Source organism: Penicillium diatomitis (genome assembly GCF_028827545.1).
Source record: "Penicillium diatomitis strain IBT 30728 chromosome Unknown utg000003l_segment0_segment0, whole genome shotgun sequence".
Lineage (NCBI taxonomy): Eukaryota > Fungi > Ascomycota > Eurotiomycetes > Eurotiales > Aspergillaceae > Penicillium > Penicillium diatomitis.
In genome coordinates, this window is record NW_026623175.1 from 3,172,142 (window position 1) to 3,198,632 (window position 26,491).

The 26,491-nt window shown below is 50.8% G+C and overlaps 7 protein-coding genes across 7 annotated transcripts; 4 read left to right on the forward strand and 3 right to left on the reverse strand.

The window, feature by feature from the left end:
• Positions 1-230: 230 nt before the first annotated feature.
• Positions 231-683, forward strand: N7539_003180 (ubiquitin-related modifier 1; the record flags this gene model as incomplete). The annotated part of the gene is made up of 3 exons (XM_056932782.1): positions 231-289; positions 349-513; positions 566-683. 3 exons carry the CDS (start codon positions 231-233, stop codon positions 681-683), a joined length of 342 nt encoding a protein of 113 aa, XP_056792741.1.
• Positions 684-806: 123 nt separating this feature from the next.
• Positions 807-3,135, reverse strand: N7539_003181 (bifunctional fructose-2,6-bisphosphate 2-phosphatase/6-phosphofructo-2-kinase; the record flags this gene model as incomplete). The annotated part of the gene is made up of 11 exons (XM_056932783.1): positions 807-1,061; positions 1,120-1,296; positions 1,348-1,719; positions 1,772-1,891; positions 1,947-2,054; positions 2,110-2,190; positions 2,252-2,421; positions 2,479-2,576; positions 2,654-2,689; positions 2,755-2,943; positions 3,122-3,135. The coding sequence occupies 11 exons, from the start codon at positions 3,133-3,135 to the stop codon at positions 807-809; spliced, it is 1,620 nt and encodes a 539-aa protein (XP_056792742.1).
• Positions 3,136-3,975: 840 nt separating this feature from the next.
• On the forward strand, positions 3,976-5,223 carry tom40 (TOM complex pore protein TOM40; the record flags this gene model as incomplete). Its single annotated transcript, XM_056932784.1, has 3 exons — positions 3,976-4,287; positions 4,401-5,048; positions 5,119-5,223. The coding sequence occupies 3 exons, from the start codon at positions 3,976-3,978 to the stop codon at positions 5,221-5,223; spliced, it is 1,065 nt and encodes a 354-aa protein (XP_056792743.1).
• Positions 5,224-16,614: 11,391 nt separating this feature from the next.
• Positions 16,615-18,505, forward strand: N7539_003183 (GSK family serine/threonine-protein kinase; the record flags this gene model as incomplete). Its single annotated transcript, XM_056932785.1, has 7 exons — positions 16,615-16,660; positions 16,753-16,925; positions 17,020-17,103; positions 17,382-17,730; positions 17,796-17,989; positions 18,109-18,313; positions 18,372-18,505. The coding sequence occupies 7 exons, from the start codon at positions 16,615-16,617 to the stop codon at positions 18,503-18,505; spliced, it is 1,185 nt and encodes a 394-aa protein (XP_056792744.1).
• Positions 18,506-21,071: 2,566 nt separating this feature from the next.
• N7539_003184 (putative ABC transporter) lies at positions 21,072-22,016 on the reverse strand (the record flags this gene model as incomplete). The annotated part of the gene is made up of 2 exons (XM_056932786.1): positions 21,072-21,787; positions 21,893-22,016. The coding sequence occupies 2 exons, from the start codon at positions 22,014-22,016 to the stop codon at positions 21,072-21,074; spliced, it is 840 nt and encodes a 279-aa protein (XP_056792745.1).
• A 523-nt stretch (positions 22,017-22,539) lies between these two features.
• On the forward strand, positions 22,540-24,103 carry N7539_003185 (tRNA dimethylallyltransferase; the record flags this gene model as incomplete). The annotated part of the gene is made up of 2 exons (XM_056932787.1): positions 22,540-22,590; positions 22,712-24,103. The coding sequence occupies 2 exons, from the start codon at positions 22,540-22,542 to the stop codon at positions 24,101-24,103; spliced, it is 1,443 nt and encodes a 480-aa protein (XP_056792746.1).
• A 112-nt stretch (positions 24,104-24,215) lies between these two features.
• Positions 24,216-26,237, reverse strand: N7539_003186 (DXO/RAI1 family decapping nuclease; the record flags this gene model as incomplete). The annotated part of the gene is made up of 7 exons (XM_056932788.1): positions 24,216-24,409; positions 24,521-24,820; positions 24,958-25,128; positions 25,270-25,458; positions 25,518-25,545; positions 25,808-26,050; positions 26,163-26,237. 7 exons carry the CDS (start codon positions 26,235-26,237, stop codon positions 24,216-24,218), a joined length of 1,200 nt encoding a protein of 399 aa, XP_056792747.1.
• Between the last annotated feature and the right edge of the window lie 254 nt (positions 26,238-26,491).

Sequence of the window (26,491 nt, forward strand, 5' to 3'; positions counted from 1 at the left end):
TCTCCAGGCCGGCTGAAACTGCTCTCGAAGAAGAATTGAAGTCGGCGAAGATCGGCCAAAAGAGCTGTCGCAGCTATGGGCACAATTGTGAAAAGAGGGCTTATCGATAAGGATCGTTCTCCTCAGCCCCTCCCCGCCGCGATCGTCAATTCAGTTTCCGTCGCGCTGACGAGAAGCACCCAGCGAGGACTAATCAAGTCTCAATCTCCGACCCAGCTCGTTACCATATCATGTCGCAATCTGCTTCAGTGGGCGAATGCCCTCATATTCCTATCACAGTCGAGTTCACGTATGCCGAGCCTCGTTTGAATTGTTTAAGCGTCGCCGATTACTCACCTTACGATCTAGTGGCGGACTCGAACTACTCTTTGGCAACGTACGCAAGCACAAGATCTCCGTACCGTCGCGTATGAGTGATGGAAGTCCCACAAATATTTCATATTTGCTTCCATACCTCGTCGACAACCTCATGCAGGATCAACGGAAGGAGATGTTCATCATGGAGGATAACGTGTTGGTTGATTTCGGATCATCGCTCGTATGCATAGGCTAATACCAGGCTTAGTCGACCAGGCATTCTCGTCTTGATCAACGATGCCGATTGGGAACTCGAGGGTGAAGAGAAATACGAACTGCAACCGGGCGATAATATTGTGTTCGTTTCAACGCTACACGGAGGCTAAAGACATGGTCTGAGAAGTGAATACATTCCTTGAATGAAGCAATTAGCTGCTGCAAGTGATGGTCGATCAACGCGATAGTTGTCGCGTAATCTCAGGCAATAACTGGACGCTTCCAAATGTCGCTCAGACGACATCTTCGACGTGCTGCTGGGAGATTCTCTCGGGCTCACGAGGTGTGCGGAGACCACTCGGAGTTCTCAATCCACTCTGCGGAGTCCCAGATCCGTCCATTGGGCTACCGAGGCCTTGCATGGGAGAGACAACACCGCTTGGGGGTACCGGAATCTTGATATCCTCGGGCGAGGCGGGAATGATCTCCTCTGGCAGGTCGGGAATATGGATCCGGCGAGCTTCGTTTTGGTAACTCTCCGGGATAATCTAGTGTTTCAAATTTTAGATTAGCATACTCTTGACCCAATTGGTTAAATTCTCTTACCTCAATGATCTCGTCTCGTGGGAATTCAAGGAATGGAATGTCGGCTGCGTTACACGCCATCAAGTAGCCGTAGAGAACTCTCAACACGCTCTCATGGGCAATTATGAGCAAATCGTTTTGCTCCCGCTCCAATTCAAGAATGACCGGCTCCAGACGGACGGCGAGGTCATGATAGGACTAAGGAAGCGTAAGTTGGGGGAACCCGGACGCACCCAATGATTCTCTTACCTCTGCTCGAGGGTAGCGGTGATGATAAGGGTCCAGCTCGTGCTTGGCCACCTCGTCTGGCCATTCCGCACGAATGCGCCTCTCCGACATCTGCTCACACACACCGGGATTGAGTTGACTCATCTGAGATCGCTGACGGACTTTGTAGCCTTTGTCATAGAGGTACTTTGCAGTCTCAACGGTACGGCGCCTGGTGGAGGTCCAGACTTTCAACGGCCGGAGTTCATAGCCTACATCCCCTCGTTCGATCATTTCCTGTTTCTCAGACTCCCGGTGAGCAAGAAGCCGTTCTGTCATCTTGCGAGCGTAATCGTCACCCTTTTCGGAGAGACTAGAGTCGGATTTATAGGATAGGTCTTTGGATACACCAGCCTTCACGCCTGATCAGCAGTGTTTCGTATCGCATGGGACGAATTAGACTTACTCGCACGAAATATGTTCGTCGCGACTTGATGTGCAAATTCAGCAGATAGAACACGATGCGATTAGACAGGTAGCCAAAGCTTCGGTTGTTCACAATGAGTCGCTGGCCGGCATTGATCATCTGGGGAAGTCGTCAGCATGCAGATCATTGGCAAAAAGAATTGGAGATGTCAAACCTTGATGTAGTTCAAATCCTTCTCTTCCATAGTCTGAAATTGGGGAATGCGGGAGCTGATTCGAGTCAGGTAGTGCTTGACTGCGTCGTCTGGTGTCCAGGACACATACTGATGATGAGTGAGCGGATGAACTGGACTAATGGTATAGCTATGTTGCACTCACATCTGGCGACGAAATCTTGACGCGGCGAACGTTTTCCTCGATGATACGCTCATCATCACACCAAGATTCGATGAAGAGCGTCTGTCAATTTGGAATTGAGGTTAGGCCCAAGCATTCCACGCCGTGTTGGAGGATCGCAAACCTCAATGTCGTGCTTGGCGAATTCCTTGGCGAGTGAACGCCGTCCCGAAGCCAGGGGATTCACGGCGTCATAGATGGCAATCTGACCATTCTCATGGTTCAAGAAGTGGTAAATGTCCTCTCGACACTTGCGAACGATTTTCTGGCGGAGCAAAACAGACGATGCCGATGCTGCAAATGCGATTAACCCGAGTGGCCGAGCTGTCAATCATCTTGTTTGGCACTCACCATTGACAAAGAAGTAGTCTTCTGGCATATCCTCGCCAAATGGAATCGTGGCTCTTCGGTAGTCTCCGAGATGGAAAATCCGCGTCTTGACCCCCAGCCTGCGGTCATGTAAGCAGCATTCTAAGCAGCATCGCAATTGATCAATGATCTCTTCGTCCATCCTCGATGCACTTACCATCTCAGATACCGAGCCAACGCAACAGAGATGTGTCTATTGAATGATGAGCTTGGACGCCATTCATGTACGTATCACGTTTTTGATGGACTTCAACTTACGTTTTTCCTCTAGCGGGCAGCCCGACTGTGATGATCACGATACGGCCAGAGTGGAAGAGTCGTCCTGACTCGGTACTGTACAGTTGAGCTGGAGCTAGGTCGGCCTTTTCTGGCAAATCGTGGATAGCATCAACGAAGGTGGATGATTTCCGCCTGAATTGCGGAGAGTTGGCCACGATTTCTGCTGTACTAAACTGACGTCAGATTCAGAGTATGGTGAATGAAAGGTAAGACTTTTGATCGGCATGGTTCTCGTGGAATGCTTCCAAGCAGGTTTCGAGCAAAACTTTTAATCAGGCATGATTCCATGTTGCGATCAAAGGTCATCCATCGTGCATGAGGTGTACTCGGTGTAGTGCGTACTCACAGTAAGGTATCCATGATGGCGGGGCCAGCGAATACACAACGACAACCGAGGTCTGGGTTGAGCTTGGGCTGGTCAGGCTGATGAGCTTTGAGGGAGAGTCTGAGGTATCTCGAGCTGATGGGATTCTCTCAGTATTCATTCACTTCAAGGTAGTGCGATCCTTGACCTGAAAGCACAGAGAGAGTGTTAGAGAGAGCGCGCTGGTGGAAAGCGGTAGAACTGATAACGATAAATGGCAGGTGTAGATCTCGGGTGGATCCTCACCTCAACTAGCGCGCTGCCTGGTTCTGTATGGAAATACTTAGCAGGAGCTGTAGGACTAATCAGAATTCAAGCGCACTCGTATGTCTGCACGCTATCCTTATGAAGCTCTCAACTTTCTTATAGTAAACTCGATTATAGTGCATCCAGAATTGGAAGATTGTAATCATGCAGTAATTCATCAAGCTTGTTACAATCTCCAACAGTCATTGTCTTATACAAAATGCCACACGTCCGAGAATGCCCGGGCCCGGTGTGCTTACATAAGGCCATCCCGGCGGACAGCAGCAACCAAAGACGCTACGCAATTGGCAATTTTCAAACTGGAAAGTCTTCAGCTTGGCTTTGATTGAAACCATCAACAACCCAAGTGCACCATCCTCGACCCTCCTCCCCGCGGAGCCTCCTTTCAGCCCCCTTCCATCACTGCCCTTACAATTTGAGACGTTTGTTCGTCCCAGAACATCCGGGCCGGTCTCTCTTCTCTTACCGTCCGCCTGTCTTCCCTTGTTGTCAACGAACCCCCGGTTGACCGAGCATCGCGTGACGACTTATCTGAAAATTCAATCTATACATCTCATACACTTTCCAAGATGGGCGATCTCACATCATCTCTTTCCGTTCTCACGGAAAACCCTGCGATGGCAATCGTGAACGACATGTACACCTCGTTCGCCGAGCGCCGAGCATTGTTGAACCTGCCCAACCCCGGCACTGTGGACAACATTGCGCGTGAGGTGCAGAAGGAGGTTTTGCTCTCCAATTTCATGTTTTCTGGTCTTCGCGCGGATTTGACCAAGGTGTTTGGCATGTCTCCCCTGTTCCGAGTCTCTCATGCCTTCTCAATGGGAGGCTCCGGCAACCTGCCACCGTACGCCTTTTCGTCGATGTACGGCAGCCCCAAGGTAAGCAGCATACACTTTGACATTGTGATATAAACATCGCAGCTCAATCAAGTCACACCTCCTCTTGTCATTGGTCTTCCCCCGGATAACTGACCACCGTTGTCCACGTGCAGGTTTTCATGCAAGGTAACCTCGGCAGCGATGGCACCCTCTCGGCCGTCTACAACTGGCGCTGGAACCAGGCCCTCGTCACGAAGACCAACGCTCAGATTATGCCCGGTGGTGGTCAGGGTCTGATGCAGATTGATAACGACTACACTGGCAAGGACTTTTCTGCGTCTCTGAAGGCATTCAACCCCTCGTTCCTTGAGGGTGGCCTTACTGGCATCTTTGTTGGAAGCTACCTTCAGAGCGTCACCCCCGGCTTGGCCCTCGGTTTTGAGGCCATCTGGCAGCGCCAGGGTCTGAACGCTCGTCCCGAAACTGCTCTCTCTTACTGCGCCAAGTACAAGGGCGATGATTGGATTGGTACTGCCCAGCTGCAGGCTCAGGGCACCTTTGCTGCCACCTACTGGCGCAAGCTGTCCGAGCGCGTTGAAGCTGGTGTTGACATGAACCTCCAGTTCGCTCCCAACGCCGCTGCCATGATGATGGGTGGTCCCAGCCGTGACGGCACCACTGCGATCGGTGCCAAGTACGACTTCCGTGCCTCTTCCTTCCGCGCCCAGGTCGACAGTGCCGGTAAGGTCAGCTGCCTCTTGGAAAAGCGTATCGCCATGCCCATCTCTTTGACTTTTGCTGGTGAAATTGACCAGGCCAAGGTAAGTTGACGGTGGATCTGGTTGGAAAGACCTTGTGATAAGAGCGAGATGGCTAATGATTTTCTTGTAGCAAACGGCCAAGGTTGGACTTGCGGTCTCTCTCGAGATTGCTGGCGAGGAGTTGATGGAGCAGCAGGAGAAGGCTGACCCCAACATGATGCCCCCTCCCTTCTAAGCTCATCATGGAAAGCATGCGCTGCCTTTTCCAAATCCTCTCAGGGCCTTAGTCTCAGTGCGTACTGCTAGGATCCCCGAGAGCTAATCACTCCATTCGACCAACCTGTTTTATTAGTACTCCTTCGCTCCCCCTCGCCAAATTTCTTCCCCTGGTTCGAGTAACGAGGGCACGTCAGTCTTCTTTCTCTCTTCATACTTGCGGTCCCAACTTCCATCCAGGGATCACTGATTATGGCGGCACTTGTCTGGCGCCAATGGAGAAGCATCCGCATGACCTGTATAGATTCACATTGTTTCCATTGTTATCATCGGTGTCCAATTCAAATCTCTGTCTTTTTTTTTTTCGTCTACGTTCGTCGGCCTTGCACTTTGTGCTGCTATTTTCTCCTCATCGTCGTTTTGATCCTTCCCCCGTTTGATATCCGCACTGCCTCGGTGTTCAGTTTGATATATGATCTGTGGTCTCATGTGTCTCTTGACGCGTGAGAATTGAGGGGATTGCTTATCTTTGACCAGGGCAAGTTCTCTACTCGTGTCGAAAAGAACAGGCGTTGCAGACATTGTCTTCTCATCATGACTTGTCACTGGCCCCGTTTTGCACAGTGGAGTGGCGGGGCCAACGGGTGAGCCGGACAAGGAGCACAGGTGATAGATGCGGGCTGAAGAGATGATGTCTGGTTCTGTGGCCGCATCATAGACAGATCAATGTAAAACAGTCTTTGACACTTTAATTGCAGCGAGTCTCTCATCATTATCATCAATCATATCCCCTTGTCACCTTGCCCATCTTTTTCTTTCTATTCTATCTAACAACCTTGCAAGGTCTGTCCTGTCGTATCTCCTCTCCTCCTAGTATGTTATAATATCAAGGTGGCACCTCATCAGGTTCGTCTTGTAGACACTGGATGCAATACTGATGCGGTCCAGGTTACTAGCTATGTAGTATGTAGTATGTAGGGCTCACTAGTATGTAGTATGTACCATGTAGCTCGCTGCCTCGGCAGTCGATGTTGACCTCGTGCTGAGCCTCCAGGGCAATGAAGGACTCGCCCCGCGGACTCCAGGCGGAATGCCGGGTTGGAAAGAGCTTTATACCAATGGAACGGATTGCGCTCACTAGACAAACAACCATACTTCATACGGTACATGGAATCACATACATGGAGCAAAGTGGTCGAATGCAGAATGTCGAGCAACGTGCATGGCGTCTGTTAGTTCGGTGATCTGCCAGACTCGAGCAGGGAGTCCACCTGCACTTACCTTGCCAGAACCAGCAAATACCTCCAGTGGTCACCTCCCGACTTCCCAAGTGATCCAAGTCCCCGCGCAGAGTCCGCAAGCGTTGGCTCTGGTTGCGCATTTCCCTGGGATTGTGGGGGCTCGCTCCACAGGCAAGTTTGTGGGTGTCTGGTTCTGCAAATTAGGAGTGGGGGGAAGGGGAGGAGGGGGAGCTGTTCGTTCGGCGTTGAGTCTCTAGGCCTACTCCCTAGTCCTACCTTTTGCAAGATTTCCATCGTTCACTGGCCTGAGCCTTTGCGATCTATGGAATCACTGGAATCAGGTGCCAGACTTGGACCTTGCAGGGGAGCGAATGATGGATATAAGAGAATAGAGATAGAGGGTCAGGGTGAAGGTGCGGGACCCCGTTAAGCCACGAGCATTGTTCACTTGAATGTGATGGTTCATGTAAGTGTCCGATGCCGTGACAGGTCGATATCCACAGGGCCACAAGTCCGCAGTCCACACGCCTTCTGGGGAAATACTAGTTGTCTTCTTGTCTCGCGATGATCTCGGCTCCGGTCAAAAGATCAACGTGGATTGACATACTGCTATGGCATGGACAGTGGACAGTGACATCTCCAGTCGCCTGGGAGTACTGTACGGAGAGTGATTCGGTGGAATCGGGCGTGATCTTCAGCAGTAAGCACCGGCCAGGGGGTATTCGGCGGGGAGTCTTGCGTGTGATTTGGGTGAGTATGGCGTATGGAGTATGGCCTGGGAGCTCGTCGTCGCTCGATGTGAGGTCCCCAAATCATCTGTGATACAAACCCAAGTGAGAAGATTCAACACAGCAAGAATCTATACTTGGCATACCATATTACCCCCCCCCCCCCCCCCCCCCCAAACATGGAATACATCCCCCACTGCTCATCTTGCTCAATCCATCATGTCTACGAGCCCACACAACGACGGCAGCAGGACGTGCACCCTCCACGCTCCCATCCATTTGGCCCATGTTTCAGGCTCAAAACCCGGGACGAAACAGTTTCGGGCCTGGAGGCGTCGCACAACACAACATGCCGGTGAGCTTATTCCTACCTAGTAGACCTACTTGGTGGTAGACCTACTAGGGGCTCCATTCTGCGAGACAAGATGCCCATGTCAGGGGGTGAATTACTTCTGAACCAGTGACTCGACGTGACTCGACGTGAATGGGGCAAAGTCCAGTCCAGTTCTCCAGTGGGGGGCTCATTCCAGTTGTCACGCCATTTGTCCATAGAAGCCTTTGAAATGAAATGTCATTTCCCCAAGTCATTGTGACCAGCCACGATTGGGGAAGATAATCGGTTGGCCCTTGCATGGCCATCAGCAAGACATGGCTCAGCGTCGGTCGGAGTCTTGGGAGGTCCACTGTTCTGGTAGATCTGAGAGCCGCCACATTCCTCGGGTGATCCAAATCTCGCCAGACTTGCCGTTGTAGGTCTGTCCCACGCCTCGGGAAGTTCGTTTTATCGGCGTTGTGCACTGCACACTGCAGAGGGCATATTGCGCATTCCTTGGGCGGAGATGATAGTCGACGGACTTGACTGGCAAGCGTGTCGATGCCGATGCCGAGAGATATCACTTACAGAGTACGACCCGCCCTTGTCAGAGGCGTCCTTGGGCTCCCTTTTGGAGAATGACACTGAATAAACTTCATCCAAAAGTCCAGGGCAGAATGTTGTCCGAACACCACAAGCAGAGTTTTTCTAATGATCCGATACTCGGATGATGAAATCATCCTCGGTGAGTATGATACATGAAATAAATCACCCAGCAAAGTCAACCTGAACCTATCAACCTAGTACATTACTCCATACTACATAATTAATACATAACTAATATATAACTGATACATAACTAATACATAACTAATACATTACTACACATGTAGTAACTGACATACTACATGATGTCCACCGTCCAGTGTCCATTGCTACCAAAAAAGGATTGATGGAGTTCGTATCGGATCTCTCTGACCACCAATGTGCCAGCTACTGCGAAGGTAGGGCAAATGCTTTTTCCGTGGGCGTCTACCGAGTACCGGCATCCGGACCCAAGGTTGTGCAGTTTATTTGATTCATGAATCGCTGCCACCTTGAACCAACATACTAACCCTCGTACAGATCGGTTCAGAACAAATATTTCAGAGATTCGAAGATGAATCTCATTTGATGGGAGACTCAGAATGACCAAGAAGATCAAGATCCAGCGTATAGAATGCGCATGAGATCTCCATGTTGACCTGCGCGAGTGAGTGCCGATGAGACCGTGCGTTCTCTCGTACGTCACTCCGAGGGAAGAGACTTGGGAATTTCATGCAACTTCTACTAAGGTAGGCAGGTGTAAATGACTACCTGACTGACTGCAGTCCTGCACTACATCGTACTCAAATTACCTTTTGGGGGGGGGGAGCAAGGCCAACAGCCGCCATTGTATGATAAGCGCCGAACGATGCCTCGGGGCTGTAGACGAGGTCTGGTGACCCGTTGGACTCGAAGGCTGGATTGTCAAGCTGGAGCGGACGGGGGTAGACCATAGAACAAGGCTAATCACAATGCGGAGGTGCATTGTGAAAGATGAAGAAGGTGTATAGAGCCCCATGATGAGAGATGGAAGATGGGATTGCTTCTTCTGGACGACTGCATGATGCGAGTGAGACTTTTGGTGATTATCACCGGGGCATTAAGACTGGACGGCCGCGGGTATCTGACCATTCAAAGTTCCATCGGCTCTGTCAGTCACATTGTTTAGGTTCGGTCGTGTTCCGCCTCGATGCTCGAACGGGCGATTTCGTCAAGTCGGGAAAGTTGGAGCTGATGCATATCAGACTTTTGGAAGTTCAGGCGCTTGGTTTGTGGACGATCTTGATGCACCCGTGTTGACCTCACCTGATTGAATGTGCCACTTGGCTGAATTATTTCCATCTCACATACGTAGCCAACCTCACGAGCGTAGTTGGTCCCTGCTTCAAAGCTTGAAAGCACACTCGTACAGTGGCCACTGGCCACTGGCCGGTCCTGGCTTTTCGCCCAGTACTGAGTCTACTGACTCTACTGAGTATCCTTCCAATCCCCAATACCCATCTGCAACGCCCCTGGACAGTGGACACTACTACACTGACACACCTGCCTATAGCCGATTGCATTCACGATCCCAATTGGCATCCGGGCCCTGGTATCAGATTTGATGCAAATGGCCACACTCCAGTAGGCTCGTAGACTCGCTGCTCGGTCGGCTTGGACTTTGGTCCGCATCTGCGTCTGCGTCTGCATCTGCGTCTTGCGCCCGTGCCCGTGCCCGTGCCCTTCTCTGCACCAGCACGGCACTCGAGCCCTTCTGTACCTTAGTAGTGGTAGCCTGGTAATACTGCGGTTTGAAGAAAGGATGAATAACTATCATGATTCTCGTCTCATCCCGGGGAGTCGTGGACTGTTTCGGTCTGGTGCAGTCTGTGAGGGCGCCTGCTCTTGGTTCGGGTCTCGTTCGCTTCGGTAGACCCTGAGCTGGAGAAGACCTGACAGGTATGTGGACTGCGGACTGCGGACTGCGGACTGCGGACTGCATCTGGATAGGAAGTTGGAAAGCCAAGTCTGACCCCCCCCCGGGTTGATTCAAGGCTTCCTCCGACTCAGTCAACTGACCACGGCCTACTTTACTATGACTGGATACCTTTACTGTAGGTGACAGTAGGTGTTCCCGCTTGGTAGTTACGTTATTATCACAAGCCACGACTACGACCATACTATACTCGAGAAGTAGTTGCTTCCCAGTTGATATAAGACGCCCCTCCCCCGGCTTAACGACAATATGCGAACTAGCTTTATGCCCTCCAGCTATACTAGAACTACTTCGTTCTATCTCGTTCTATCTGACCTACAGTTCGCTTGCATAGTCGATACTCCAACCCATCCCCGTCGTTCCTTCCTCAGTAACGGGGCCTAGGTCCATCGATGTAAGAAGTTTCAAACTGTGAGACTCTGCTCTGAGCTCTCGATCCTCTCGGTCAACCACGCAGAATGAAGAATCACCTCATCACAGGGCTCTGATCATAGTATCGCGAAGCTGTTCATTCCGCCCAGCAACTAGTGCTTTCTCGGGTCGGCCGCTTCGGCATTAACTAGGTATGCCAGTACCTATTTCTCTCTCTGAGTCTACAGTTTACAAGTAGATAGTGCATACTACAAAGTCATACACGTAGATTATACACGCCCCAGTCCCGATTCCCGGCACACTACACCAGTGCAGCAAAATGAATACCCGCCGACCTCGGACCCCGCTCAGACCCGACCCGACCCGACCCGACGTTGAATCCAGCCCAAGAGATTATCATGCTAGGAACACCACGGTGTCGGATATACCTCGAGGCACGCCTGGCAGCGTTTTCAAAGTACAGTACATGCCAGTGGCCACAGGTACAAACTACCTTGAGGGCACGCACCTTGAAAAGATGGTGAGAACTGAGAACACATTTTGGCTGGGAGCGGTATGCATCTTTCCGCCACGGCCCGATATCCGGCTCACCGTACCTCCTAATTCGGTGGTTGGTGACTTGGTAAGTTGGTACAGGGTTATACACGCAGCAGTCAGCACTGCCTAGGTAGGTGACTGAGTTTGCTGTGGTAGTTGCTGGTAGTAAGATGGCGAAAAACTGATTGTTATGGGGATGGGAAGAGACGCGGAAAGGTAGAGGGTAGGGTGAGTTGTGAGTCTTGTGTGTGGTTGGAGGTTGTAAGGTAGAGTTAGAATTTGATCCGTTGGTAAATGATATCTGATTATCTATATATGACCTTGATAGGCAGGAAAGGAGAAGATTTAGAATATGCCCTGAGCCTACCAGGTACCGAAGTAGGTACCTGTATATAACGACCTTTAGTAAGTACCAAGTAGTACACCCAGTGTACTACACTGTCTTCTCGAATTCACCTTCAGCTTCTGTCCAAGCTCAGGTGTGTACTTTTTTTCTCTTTTCGATTTTCGCAAAACACCGGCGCAGGAACATAAACCAGACCAGATCGATCCAAACCCTTTCGAGGACTATATCCCATGACGCATCAAGCACAACGCCAAGTCAAGTGAAATGGCTAGACCTATGCGGCTGCGGATATCCATGGACCACCTGCATGTTCCTTGTACAACGACATCCTACCTGTAGTCGACAGTGCGGCTGCGCATAGACATACGTACCTTTGCTTTAGCTGCGGGTGGATTCCCGATGAGTTGGGAGCTGATTTGGGGTTGAGCTGTGCGTGAATCGAGAGGCCTGGGTAGTTGTCGTCGTTTGTTTTTGGATCGTTACGAGGAGTACGTCGAGGGGAGGGGACTGCAGTGGGCATCTGTTCAAGGATGACAGTCTCATTGGGGCATGTCACGTATGGTGACCATTTACCAAATGGACTCGGGATGTCGGAACCCGGTGATCTCGTGTCTTATCTCGCAGGGCATGATATGTCCTTTGCTGTTGGGATTGGCATTGGGATTGAGATTGGGGTTGAGATTGGGATTGGGGTTGAGATTGAGATGTGCGCCGGGACTCGTGTATAGTGTATAGTGTATAGTGACAGTATATAGTGACAGTATATAGTGACAGTGTATACTGTACACTGTATAGTCAAGATAGTCTTACTATACATGCTGCTTTGCTGGAGGATCTGTAGCCGTACCTGGCGAGCTAGCGGAGCCAAGAGCGCAGTCGACTTTAACTCATGTTCTGGTGTGATTTGTCCGGGTCGTAGTATTGATGGGTGCTTTCCATTCCACTTCTCAGGTTGTGATGCCAGGTTTGATTGGTACATTCGGTGCAATCACTGGGCACTGGGCATCGGGCATCGGGCATCGGCAGAGGCCAGAGTAAAGGGGGCTGCGATCAGTAAGGGGTAGACTTGAATGATAAGAGACGGATTTGCAGGGGAAAAAAACGCAAGTATGCTCAGTCAGTTACAGTGGCAAGGATATGATGAAGAACGATCATGAGTGAACTGTCAATGATTGATAACCTTTCACACATGAGATGAGTATCTTGCCTGACTTGACGGGATGATCACAATTGAGTGACGCGTACTGTAGCGTAGTAGCGCACTAATGGATGAGAGTAAGCTACTGATCTTTGTGCTCCATATGAGACCATGTGACCAGTTGACACTGACCCCCTGCACTACCCGACAAAGCAAAAAGCCACCCGACGTATAATTCTACATCTGGCACATCGGTATCGAATCTGACCTCCGAACCAGCAGGAGATCCCAAAGAAACTCCCCCCCCCCCCCCCCCAAAAGTCTAGCCCAGCCCAGATTATACTCCCTTAATACCTTTTTTCCCCTTTTCGCCAGGTACACCACCTGAGTGGACTTCCCCGGACAAATAACAAGCTCGGGAAAGCCCTCGCGACATTCTCGCCGAACCCGGACCCGATCTCGAGTCTCGACTTGTCCAGGCCTCTACGGGGGGAGAAATGGCGTTTGATTCATTCAAGAGGAGTCAAACAAGGCAAAGCAAAGCTTGCACGGTGGTTCTCCCCTGACATGGCGGATCTAGGTCAAATCGCAGTATGGGTAGTTGGTGTATAGGTCTAGACTGGGGTCGGTGCCTAAAAGGGCGCTGTTGGGGGAGGAAGTGGTGCCGGGACTGGGGTGCTGACAATCACCGGTGACGACCTTGCTGCTGTAGGTGGCCCAGGAGCAGGTGGCTAGCCGTGGAGGTTGGCGTTATGATCTAGATTTCCGAGGTGCTGAAAATAGATGATACATGTGGAAAAGTTCTTTGTGATGGAGACACACACATCCGCCTGCTTATTGAACTTTATTGGATTCGTATTGGAAAGAATTGTAGTGCTGTTAAGAAGGATATCTTAAGGGCAGCGTGAATGCTCCTGGTCCGTCACAAAGTAAAGCCTGAGGCCGGCATCACCAGGCAGTGGAGTGCTCCTACATTAGGTAATCACAGAGTGGACAGCACGAGACTTGGTTACAACTTGCCAGTAGTCGGGCGGAAATGACCCTCATGACGAGATTGTGCTACTGTTCAATACTCAGACCTACAAGTGTACGATATGATGAAATTTGCATGGACTGTGAAGCAAGAAGCTAGTCATGCCTCCTTATTCCGTGCTCATCATCAGTCTCGCATCACCCATCGCCAGACAGACAGACTCAGAAAACCCATGAATCTCACATTCATCAAGCAATGACCACCTGCACCCGACACGGGAGCACTAACAGCAATTGTGGAACGGGGCGACCGGTTCCACGGGCCCAGCTGTGGCCCAAGCTTCCCAATCATGTTTCCCACAAGTCAGCTGGACAAGGTGGTGACCCACTGGAGACTCGATGACATCGTGGTCACGAGGCCTACAGAGCCAATCGTTGAGGTTCCTGTGGTCCAAGCAATAAAGGGAAATGAGAAAAGATTCCTCATGGGAGGGAAAAATTACAGGAGGTCAGCCGACCACGGATCAAGTGTATATCCGAAGCGTCGTTCGATCATGTCTCGCCATGGGTTTCGGTCTTGGGAGGAGGTCATGAGGTTGGACTTGTGCAGGGCTGGTGGTCAGCGAGGCTGGTACTCGGCTGTGTAGCTGCGTAGCTGAGGATGAGGAGGAGTGATGAGGCTGGTCGAGGCAGGTACGACCTGCTACGTGTGCGGGTCCTTCTTGTTTGCTGTTTGTTTAGCTCTTGATTCGTTGATGACTGTTTGCTCTTGTTGTGTGCAGGACTAGCCAGGGTGAAAGTGGGGGATGATTGAAGTGAGTGTTCAATTCCGAGTGATTGCTATGCATGCCCTTTCGTGTTTGGAGTGTTGATTGTCAAGGTAGAGGGAAGAATCATCAGACCCTGTGGCTTGTGTACTCTTTGATGCTGAAGTTCACATGGTGGTAACATGGGTAGCGACCGAGCGATACACAGATACAGCATGCTGTATGTACGGTACTGTATATATCATCCACATATGTAATCATTAATCACTCATTACTCATTACTTATGTATTACTCGGTAGTTTACTAACGCGGGCCAAATTCAATGATATCATGGCCCAAGCCATCCGCTTCCTTTTAAACAAGTGATGACAACAAGCGCTTTCAGCCTCCAGCTTTGACAGGGTCCTGCGTCCATTATCCTAGACTATTGAGTATTGACTGTATAGAATCTGACCCTCACTGCCCTAGAATGTTCACAGTGATTTAGGAGCCCTCAGAAAGTGGGGACATACGGCTGAGTACATGATAGCCAGATGATGATCAACTTGCTGATCTTTGAAAGGCGACGTCCTGATCAGTGACTAGCACAAGGCTTTGAACCCAGGACGGCCTCTGGTCTCTCGGTGTTCACGGGCAAATAATATGTGATGTCTGCAAGTCGTTGGAAGAGCCCCGTTTCAATATCATGTAAGCCAATGACAACCTACCCAAGCTTTCCGGCAAAAGAAATCACGATCGGGCATGTCTGCACCTTTGTCTGCTCTGGGTATGATCATCTCTATATAAGCGTTTGAAGGGCACCGTTACGGTGATTGTAGCATAGTAGGATGGTACTATAATGCATAAGTGCATATACCTACGAGCTAATCAGTCTAGAAGGTATTGCTGCTAGTACCCACCGTAAAGGAACAGGGTTCTAGAATACTAGGTACTATTCAAGTTAACTCAACCTTGTACCTTTGTTTGAGCTGATGAGTCTTCACTCTTTAGTCTTCTGGTAACTATCACTTACACTCTCACTACCACTTGAGCACTGGCGGTGGGCACCGCCACAATACCACATGGCTGGGCCATTATGTGCCTCGAGTCTGGTCAGTGGTGTCACTCCCGAGTACTTGATGCACATCACACCACCTATTAGTAAACTGATGAGTCTCACCTGCTGAAGCGGTGCTTAGGATTGAGAATCGGGCTATAAAGATGGAAGCGACGGGTAAGCAGTCACAAGTCACACTCTTCTTCACCCACTCCGAGTCCACTATTGCTCCTCAATTCAGTTTTTGGGAGTTCAGTGTCAAGTCATCATTGAGCCAATTTTACAGATATCAAGTATCAAGTTAGTAAAGTGTACTTGTGTAGTGAGTGGTACTTTGTTTAGTCCGCAAATCACATGACCATGTAATACTGGGAGATGTTGAGTGAAGTGTGACCAGTTGCTATCAGTGTAAGGTTTCCATGAGGTGAAGTACCGCGTCCCAGTCCCACAAAGTAATACCAATACACTGTCTCACCAGTACCACTAGCCCCACCAAGAGTCCGGTGATGAGGCCCACCAAGGCGGTCTTCCAAGTACCAATCTTACCATCTCCCACTAGGCCGAATGAGGCCATGTTGACTCTGACCCGCCGCCAGGTGACCTTTGATGGTGATCTCTTGGGCCTGTTAGCGGCAGTTTCCACCACCGCCGTGATCAGAGTCACCCATCCTCCGGGCCATCAGCACCCAGCAGTCAGCGCAAGCTCCAGCACCAGCATCGGCATCATAGTACCATCGGCATTGGCACGGCACTAAGAGAACTCAGCTCTCAACACTCAGCAGTCGCAGACTCACAGAATCGCGCATACGACCATTCTTGACTCCCACGTCAACCCGTCCCTCGCGAGTCACCAGTTGTATCCGCCTGCCTCCTCCACGTCATGGTCATTGGTTTAAAATTACCCTTTTCGACGACTCGTTCCTAGAGAGTCTCTACACTCTGACCTTAGCCTACACATAATCTGCCTTCCTACGCTCGTCGTTGACTTCTCGTACCCTTACTGTGCCCACTCCAAACTCTTTTTACGAGCTAAAAGCCTCTCTCCTCGTGGTTTCGCTTTTCCTCCTTTTACCCTCACCCCATCTCGAACTCTTGTTGCTCTCTTGTTACTCTCTCTCTTACTACCTCCTCCCGCGATCCCTCTCGTGCATTCTTGGCGTTCGCCGTTTCTTCTCACCACGCCCCATTTGGTCTTGCCGCCCACACCACCACACGCCTTTCTCTTTCCCCCCCCCTCTCTCTCTCTCCCCCCCCCCCCTCCCCCTCCGAAGCTACTCCACCAGCCCGACCTACACCTCGCCCAAAACGGATCCTCTTTCCTCTCTGCAATAGCCCATCCCTCCGTCTCTCTCGCTCTTCTCCTCCTCCCCCCCCTCAAACCCTCCTTTCCTCTCAAACAATGTCACAGAATCGGCCTGGGCTATTCCCAACTTTACGCATGGGTGGTAAGTGCATCTTGACCTCTCCAGGTCGCCGTTCAATTGCGACTCGCAGATCTGGAATCCCCATCGCTCATGTCCACGTTCTCCACGCCTAGAGGTTATCCGCGAAAAGGTCCAAGATGGCCTGACTGGCGAGCACAAGGAGATCTCCTACACCCAGTGTAAGATCGTCGGGAATGGATCGTTTGGAGTCGTCTTTCAGACCAAGATGGCCCCCAGCGGCGAGGACGCTGCCATCAAGAGGGTCTTGCAGGACAAGCGGTTCAAGGTAAGGATACTCGTTCCGGGAAACCGGGCCTTGGAAGGGAATGCGGCGTCTGTGCCATCTGGTCTGGCCTTGGATACTGACCCGTTATATCCAGAACCGTGAGCTTCAGATCATGCGGATTGTGCGCCATCCCAACATCGTGGAGCTTAAGGCCTTCTACTACTCCAATGGCGATAGGGTACGTATGCTGCGCTCTTGTCTCCTCTCTTTTCCCGCCCAACCCATCCTGTCCATGGACGGGCGCTGTTCTTCCACCCCCTCCTCCTCCTCTCTTGATTCCTCACCCCCTCGACCTGCTGTCTGTGTCACGATCGGCCATCCACTCTCTCACCTATTCTGTGATCGACTCCTGCTCTTTCCTTGCCCTATAGCTTTGGATCCGAATCATCCTACCGCTGGTTTCCATGATGGCCCTGTCCCGCTGACTGACTCGTTGCGGTATCGTGTGATTCACAGAAAGATGAAGTCTACCTCAATCTGGTCCTCGAATACGTCCCCGAGACCGTGTATCGCGCGTCGCGATACTTCAGCAAGTTGAAGACGACCATGCCGATGCTGGAGGTCAAGCTGTACATCTACCAGTTGTTCCGGTCGCTGGCCTACATTCACTCACAGGGCATCTGTCATCGCGACATCAAGCCTCAAAACTTGCTGCTCGATCCCGCGACCGGCATCCTCAAGCTGTGTGATTTCGGATCCGCCAAGATCTTGATCGAGAACGAGCCCAATGTCTCCTACATCTGTTCCCGCTACTACCGCGCGCCCGAACTGATCTTTGGCGCCACTAACTACACCACAAAGATCGGTGCGTATTGCCATTGCACATTGCCATCATGTGAACTCTATTGAAAACTAATTTCCATCGTCTAGACGTGTGGTCAACCGGTTGCGTGATGGCCGAACTCATGTTGGGCCAACCCCTCTTTCCCGGTGAGTCGGGTATCGACCAACTGGTGGAGATCATCAAGGTGCTCGGCACCCCGACTCGGGAACAAATTCGCACCATGAACCCCAATTACATGGAGCACAAGTTCCCTCAAATCAAGCCTCACCCATTCAACAAGGTACGTTCCGACGATCGATGTCGATGACCCCCGTCTCTCTCTCTCTCTCTCTCTCTCTCTCTCTCTCTCTCTCTCTCTCTCGCGAAGCTTGCAACCCAGAGGCTTATCATCTCCTCTAGGTCTTCCGGAAAGCACCCCCCGAGGCTATCGACCTGATCTCCGCCCTCCTGGAATACACCCCTACGCAACGATTGTCCGCCATTGAAGCCATGTGCCACCCCTTCTTTGACGAGCTCCGTGATCCTGCGACCCGCTTGCCCGACTCCCGACACCCCAGCAACCCGTCCAAAGAATTGCCCGCTCTTTTCAACTTCACCCGACATGGTAAGTCTTGACTGGTCTTCCTTACCTTCCCTCAACCCCAACTGACTCACCATTACAGAACTTTCCATCGCACCCGAATTGAATGCCCAGATTGTTCCTCCCCACGCCCGTCCCGCTCTGGAAGCGCAAGGTCTTGATATCAACAATCTCAAGCCGCTCTCCAAAGAGGAGATGATGGCTCATCTCGACTGAGCTGGCCGATACCACCTCCGCGAAAGCACGCCTGTCAAAGTATTCCATCTCAGTGCGCCAAGATCCGAACCAAAAGCTCCCTCACATCTAGACAATCCTACGATCTCTCGGGTACACTCGGAGTCCAACGACCAACGGAGGGGTTTCCACCTGTCGATGCTGAATCTATCTCCTCTTCTTGAAATTATGCGGCGGCAATCATTATAGGCAGCTGTGAACCTGTTATGGACTGGAATGCTCGAATCGAAGGAAGGATCGGGCAAAGAATGCGATGGGGACCCGCCTAAAGCCGGGGAGTGAAGAGAGAGGTTTGACTGGAGTGCAATTTCTTTGCCCCTGCTTCAAGGACTCGGGTGGGTCTCTGTGGAGGTTGAGAAGGCCAGTGATCGTCTTTTTTTTTGTGACCCGAGGGGGAAACCAGAGAGAGAGAGCGGAACGAGTTGAACTCATATGACGAGAAGTGAATGTCTTGGAGGGGGTTAGAGGAGCTTGATGATTGTCACGGTGGTGGGATTCATGGCCCTGGAGTTTTGATTTCTTTTATCCTCTCCCCCACAACATCCCCCCCCCCCCCCCCCCCCCCCTTTGTCGAGTCTGCATTTCCTTTTCTTTTCCTTTTTATTTTTGAGTTTATTTTTTCGAGGTGTCTGTGACATGCTCTTGGGAGGAAAAAGTGATACCCTTTTTCTATGCTCGTTTGGTCTCTTGGGACTGGACGCTGTGTAGCTACACCGGTTGAGGGGGAAAAGGATACCCTTTGGGAAAACGCGCTGGATTGTGTCGTGCGAGAGAAGAGGGACGTGGTCCGGTTCATGATGATCATTGAAACTATGTTGAGCACCGGAGGTGGGCATCGATTCAGGTTGCTTGCCGAGGAGCTCGACTCGTGAGTGATGGTTGTGAAGGACTTGTTGGTTTCTCTTCTGAATTGTTCGCAGAGCAGACCTGGCCCTTTTCATTGGGGACCTTTTGTTTAATTTGGAATTGTTATGACACTCATTTTCATCAAAAGAAAAAAAGAACCCTCAATTTCCCTCCTATCATGAGCTGTTTCCTGTTCCTTGAATGACCAACAAGGTGATGTGTTTTATGTCCTGGGCCGCCCTCAGCTTTCTTCTCCTCTCTGGTATCACCCATGTCCTCAGTGCGTAGGAAAGCGTATGACTCTACTCAGTCTCCCCCTTCTTCACGAACCGGTCTCCGTCGTGATGCCATTTCCCTTCTACTTGACACTATCCTACGCATTAACTTACTTCACAACAACCCTGTCACCTCGTATTCCAATTCTCAAAATTGATGAATCAGCATGCCCAGTCTACTACCTAGTACCACTACCAACTAGTACCTAAACCTGCAACAATTCTACCTATTTAGTACCTAGTCCATGAATCCACCGTCGCCCGTCCGTCTCATTATCACCCGTGTCATTACTCATTACCCATTACACATATCATAGTCCTCTCTATTCCATAGTCCATTCAATATCACAACCTGCAATAGACGCCCATGACTCGATAGTCTATACATGTATTGTACTGGTGCTTGTCACACTCCCGACTCACGACTCACGACTCGCGACTTACGACTCACCTGGGCTGCGTCATGATTCAGTGAAGGAAAGAGAAGTATCGGGGTTCAGGTCTCGACCAGCTGAAGCTTGGATGGTGGATAGGGTCCCGGTTACTGGGTAGTACATGAGCTGGAGGGAACAGGTAGGGTGATCGGTTGGGTAAGGTCGTTGAATGGAATGGGATTGGGAGATTTTGAAAGATAGGGCTTCCGTGGATGTGCTGCGGCTTAGGTTACTGTGTAGGTGTTTTCGGATTGATGGTTTATGTTTCGGTTTGTTTTGGGGATGTTGGGGGATGTTGCTTGGTGTTTAGATATAATTAAGATGTTTTTTTTTGCTGGCGATTATGCTACTGATATGATGTAATGGTGGTGAAATGGCTGTCTAGTAAGGATCTAACATGAATTATCCCGCATGTTCATGTTTTTCGCATCCTACGTTGAGATGGATTTGAATGTGAATGTAAATGTGAATGTGGGTGTGACCAAGACAAGCCAGAACGATCAATGTTGTCTTCTATACGGTATAGTTGGTGATTGTTTGCAGGGCTATGTGGGGAATCGTTGAGGATAGGTTCGTGATGGAGGTGAGGTCGCGGGAGGGATTCGGGTGGACGGTGGTGGATGTGGTTGAACAATGATGGGGTGGGCTGGGTAAGATTGGGAGGGTTTGTGTCTTTCCCGGCTGAGATCATGCGTTGAGAGTGATGGGGCTGTTGAAAGTGATTGGTTTGTTGAAGGGGATGGCGAGCTGGAGAGCTAGGGTATGTGGGAAGAACCAGGGTGGGAAATGATGATGGTTTCGAGGTGGTTGAATAGATTTTGGATGAGAATGCAGAATTGACGGGGAGGAAGTGAATGTCTCGCGACGAATGGATCAATTGAGACCGAGGAGGGTGTATGCGGCTTTTGTTGAAAAGGACATAAGAAGAGTGATGGATGAAAATGACGTTGAAGACGACATCGGCACGGTGTAATCGGGAGTGGAAGCACCGCCCTAATCACTTCGCTTCTCCAGTCCATATCCACCAATCTCATTCATGGCGCCGTACGTCTTTGCCTGACTCGAAGAGCCATCGTTTCGTGGTCCGCGCGCTTTGAGATCCTCCTTCAACCACTTCAGCACCAGTTCACCCAACCGACTATTCTCCGACGTCCAATCCGGGACCTGATTGTAGAACGTCTCTACTGAGCCCCACGCCTTCACTTTGCCCAGATGCATGTGCACCAGATGCGTAGGCCACTGCGCCAGATTATCCAGGATATGAGTGGCATACACAATCGTGCAGGGCCGAGACTCCGTTTCCCGCTTCAAAAACGCCAGGAAGTTGCTCCGCGAAAGCAGGTCCAGGTCAACCGTGATTTCATCCAGCAGGAGCACAGTCCATGGTCGGAGCAGACCCATGGCAAGTTGCACACGACGTCGCTCGCCATCGGAGACGGCGTGCATGCGCCAGGAGAGGTCAATGTCGAGAATCTCGATGAGTTCGTCGCGGCGCTCGGGCCAGTGGTTGCCACCGACGGAGGCGAGGAGGGTCGGCACGTCAATATCGGTGCGGACGATGCTGTTGAGCACCCATTCGACGCCGAGGTAGGTGACGCCTTCGAGGCTGTCTTTGAAAGGGTCGAGGCCGCCGACGGTGATGGTGTTCGTGGGGGCGAGTTTCTTGCCGGAGAGGAGACGGAGGAGGGTGGTTTTACCCGCGCCGTTGGCTGGAATGGAAAGATAGTTGTCAGAATGTGCTAGGTCATTCTTTTCGTTTCCCTTCTACTCTCTGTTGGAAGAGGACGACGACGGAAGCATGTTCTGGAACGTACCGCCGATCAGAAGCGTTCGACTACCCGCAGGTAGGTCAAGAGTGACATTCTCAAGACCGTCAGAACCATCTTGGAATTTATATGAGAGGCCTTGGACCGCAATAGACGGGGTAGGGGTCGTCATGGTGCGAGTTTCACGGAAGGTGACGGTGGATGCGAGGGGGAGATGGTGGGGATGCGGGCGAGATGGATACAAATAGAGAAGCTGAATAGAGATCGAAGAGGTGAGAAAGATTGAAGAGAGAAATAAAAGCAAAAGACGTATGCAATAACAACCCGGATGTTTCTAACCCTAGAAAACTCAAGGTTGTATTTATGTAAAGTTGTCGATCGATCGAACGTATCTGATCGAGCTGATCGAGCTTCCGGAGAAAGTTCCCGCAGCCGACTGCTGCAGATGAGGTAATGGCACTGATAAGGAGTGGCCGATAAGGAAAATAATCCACTATGTTCAATGTTGTAACTTGTAACTAACTCATCACCTTTTGCTTGAAGACTTAGCGTACCACGCCATCCTCACCTCCGTCATTCCTGCGTATTGGGTGCTGTAGGCTCGGTCGATCAGCTCCACCCTCCTGCAGAGGCACGATGTGGAGATCGGCATGCTTACGGCCCTTCGATCTCTCAATCCCTTTCGTCCAGCTATCATGGATCCCCTCATAACTGTGGTAGGCGCGACAGGCACCGGCAAGTCCAAGGTATGAACGGACCCCGCACCCCTCTCCAGACGAAAATCTGTAGAGCATGTCTTCAGGCGACAATGGAATACGGCGCACATGATCCAACTTTCTCCACTGATCAACTAATCGATACAGACAGCTCGCTGTGGACTTGGCCGCCCGATTTAACGGTGAAATCATCAATGGCGACGCCATGCAAATGTATCGCGGTTTGCCCATCATCACCAATCAGATTCCCCTCAATGAACGAAAAGATATCCCCCACCATCTTCTCAGCTGCGTAGACCTCGACACCGAGGCGTGGCGGATCGGACACTTCAAAAGAGAGGCGCTACGACTGATCGCTGACATCCGAAGCCGTGGCAAACTCCCGATCCTGGTCGGGGGAACTCATTACTATACGCAAGCTGTGTTATTCAAGGATCAACTAGTCGGTGAAGGATGCGATTCAGAATCTGAGACCACAGCAAAGACAGCAAACGAAACGCAAAGGCTGGACTCGACCTCCACATCAGAAAAATGGCCCATACTCGACTCTTCTCCCGAAGTGCTCATGCAGAAATTGAGAGAAGTGGACCCGGTCATGGCTGCGCGGTGGCATCCAAAGGACGGCCGTAAGATTCGCCGCTCTTTGGAGATATATTTCCAAACCGGGCGACCGGCCTCGGAAATCTATGCGGAACAGCAAGAACAGAAGCAGAAAGCTGCTACTCAAACGGAAGGAGGACTGCTGCGATTTGACAACACGTTGATCTTCTGGGTCCATGCCGAGAAGGAAATTCTCAATCAACGACTGGATGCACGAGTCGATGGTATGATCGAACAAGGCATGATGGCCGAGGCGGAGACAATGTACGACTTTATACAACAGAAGAAAGCCGAGGGCGTGGAAGTGGATCAAACTCGTGGCGTGTGGGTTTCTATTGGGTTTAAAGAGTTGGCACCATACTTTGCGGCACGTCACGAGGGAGTTCTCAACGAGGATGAGTTGGGCACGTTACGCAGTCAGTGCATCGAAGCGATTCGCACGGCGACGCGGCAGTACGGAGGCTCTCAGATCAAATGGATCCGCAACAAGCTGTGGCGAGCACTCGCCGATGCTGATATGACCCAGCGACTCTACCTGTTAGACAGCAGTGACGTTGCACAATGGACTAGCCGCATCACAGAACCGTCAGAGGACATTGTCCGCGCGGTGAAGCAAGGTGCCTCGACGCCTGATCCCAAATCTCTGTCCGCCCTCGCTCGAACCATCCTCGGCGCTCGAGAAGAACAGGGCGTATCGTCTACGTCGCCCCTGAAGGCTTTCACCTGTGATGTCTGTGCAAAGACGGTCGTAGGAGACGCCCAGTGGGAAATTCACTTGAATTCGTATGGGCATAAACGGGGTCTCAAGTCCGCCGCTCGAAAGGCCGAGCGCGACGAGTACTTTCGCAAACGCGCCATGGAAGAACAGGGAGAGGGTTCGGAGAAAGATGCAGATGCGAAGGGGACAAACAAGAGGACTTTCGACCGAACAGAGAATGAGTAGAGCTGGCTCATCCATGTCTGTTGGACAAAACTATCCACTGTACAGAGGAAGTGCTCCTTCCATGTCCAATTCAATGTTGACTTTATGATCATCTTTGTTCCCTGTACAAATGCTACATACTCTGCGCAGGTGGATGCTCCGACGAGTCATCCGTGGTCCTCCCCAAACTTTCTCTCCAGGACTTGAACGACGACGAAAGAATATCCCCATGGCCCGTCTCCTCAATCTTGAACACCTCAATCACATGAGACTTTTCCAATTTGCGTATCCTCCAAACTCCCTCCCCCTGAACAACCTGCTTCAACCCTAAAACCCAGACCACCCAAGCATTAGCCAAACCATCCGCCACCTTTCAAAATAAGATCCAAAAAAAAAAAACAAGAAAAAAAAAACGAAGCAGCAGGATATCAAACTTACAGTCCAAAAACCCCGCCGCAAAATTAATACAGATATTCCCATCCCAACTCCCCCTCCCCACGCTCTTCACTTTCCCCGGAATACTCGCCGTATCCAGCTCCTCCAGACGCCGTACAATACCCTGTTGATCACGGAATCCCACAATGATCTTGGGCACGCCCAGGAGGAACGATTGGGCCCAGAATTTGAGCAGCTTGCGCTCGTATTTGACCATGTCTCTGTCGTTGCGGATCTCGGCGGACGTTTTGAGTTCGACCCAGTGGATGGGGTGTTCTTTGAGGACGGGTTTGCAGTCCCATACTGTTTTTGAGATGAGGATGTTAGACGGTGTTTGCATTTGTATTTGGGTATTATCTTTTATTCTCCTTCTTTCGATACGGGAACTGTCGAGAGAGATCCAGGTGATGAAGAAATGAAGATGAAGACACGAAACGTACCGGCATCCACTTCACCACCGAGTACCATGCGCACGTGTCCCATTCCGGTCTTGACGACGGAACAGTATTGGGCGCTGTTGTTGACGACTTCGTCTTGTCGGCCTTCTATCTCTGCTCGGGACGTTTCGTCCCATGGTTTTCGCAGGACGGAGAGGGCTTCGAATTTGTATCCTGTTGGATAGTGTCATTGGTATGTCAATGAGGTGATTTTTGACAGGAGAGGTTTCAATGCATAACAGATTTGAGAAACATCGAACGCGATGAGTTAGGAGGGAAAGGCCAAAGGGACGGCGCACAGAGGGTTAGACCTACCCCAGTACATCATGAGTTCCTGAGATGCCATGCCTGGAGGCATCCTCTGATTCTTTTGGATGTGTTTCTGTTGGTTCTTGTAGGCGTTGTGTTCTTCGATGAATCTGGTAGATAGCATCGCGTGGCTTGTCAATACGATGCTTTGATCCTGGCTTGAAGCGTTGAGTGTGGTATTTCGTACAATGTTCCCTGTGCAAAGATTAGCCATGTGCAGGTGATGAGAGTGTCGAGCTCCTGCTTCAACTCACTTGAAAGCATGTTATATTCATCTCGAATCTGCAGAAGAAAGACAAGAGGGAATTAAGAGTTAGTTCTGTATTAGTTTGCATAGAATGATATTCGTCACTTCATTTCTTCTTCGATCGAGATCCCGGGAGAAATAGAGTCAGAGGCACTCACCCGTTCATCATATCAAAGGGAGCCGTCAGTATCTACATGAGCAGAGTATCAAGCCATTAGCATCAGGCTCCTCATGGCCCGAATTGATACAAGCACAACATGATGAAAGCACACCCTCAACCCTGATCCTTGATCTCACCTTGGTCATCATGCCTCGCCAAGTAATGACATCCGTCTCACACTTCTTCCCCGTCTCCTTCTCCATGGCCATGATCGTTTCAAGAAGCGCATCCAGATGCTCATCCGCCGAGTCATCCAGTTTTTGAAACGTATCGAACCCGATGTTCAGATCCGCTGGGAGATTCGGCGGATAGTAATATGCCATTGACGCATCGCCTAACGAGAAACGACGTTCCTGGTCATAGGAGAAGCACGCGATTTCCTATACAAAGTCGATTCAGAGAGGAGCTCCCATCAGATAAAGAGGACTCAATTCGCTGTTTTTGCAAGATGGGATTCATCTGTTATTTGTCTCGCGCCTCCGAATGACTTACCCTTGGTCGGCGGATGGTGGTGTTGACTCCACCGAAGCGCGCTATCGGTTGGATTTCGAAAAGTGCGCGACTCATGTCGTGAGCTGTGAGTGAGGAGGATCCTCACTTGTTGCGTTGCGACGAAAGTATCGAGAGAGCCCGCCAATCCTCAAAAAAACGTTGCTTTTGCGCCTAGCGCACTAGCTTTGGCTCTACCGTCGAGATGCGATGCGATAATTGGAATGAGTCGTCGATGGTCGGTGGGCTCACTCTGCACACACCAGTGTCTCTGTCTAGTGGAAGTCAATGCACTAACCTAGTCAAGGGTTGTAGAGCTTGCACTGCGCAGA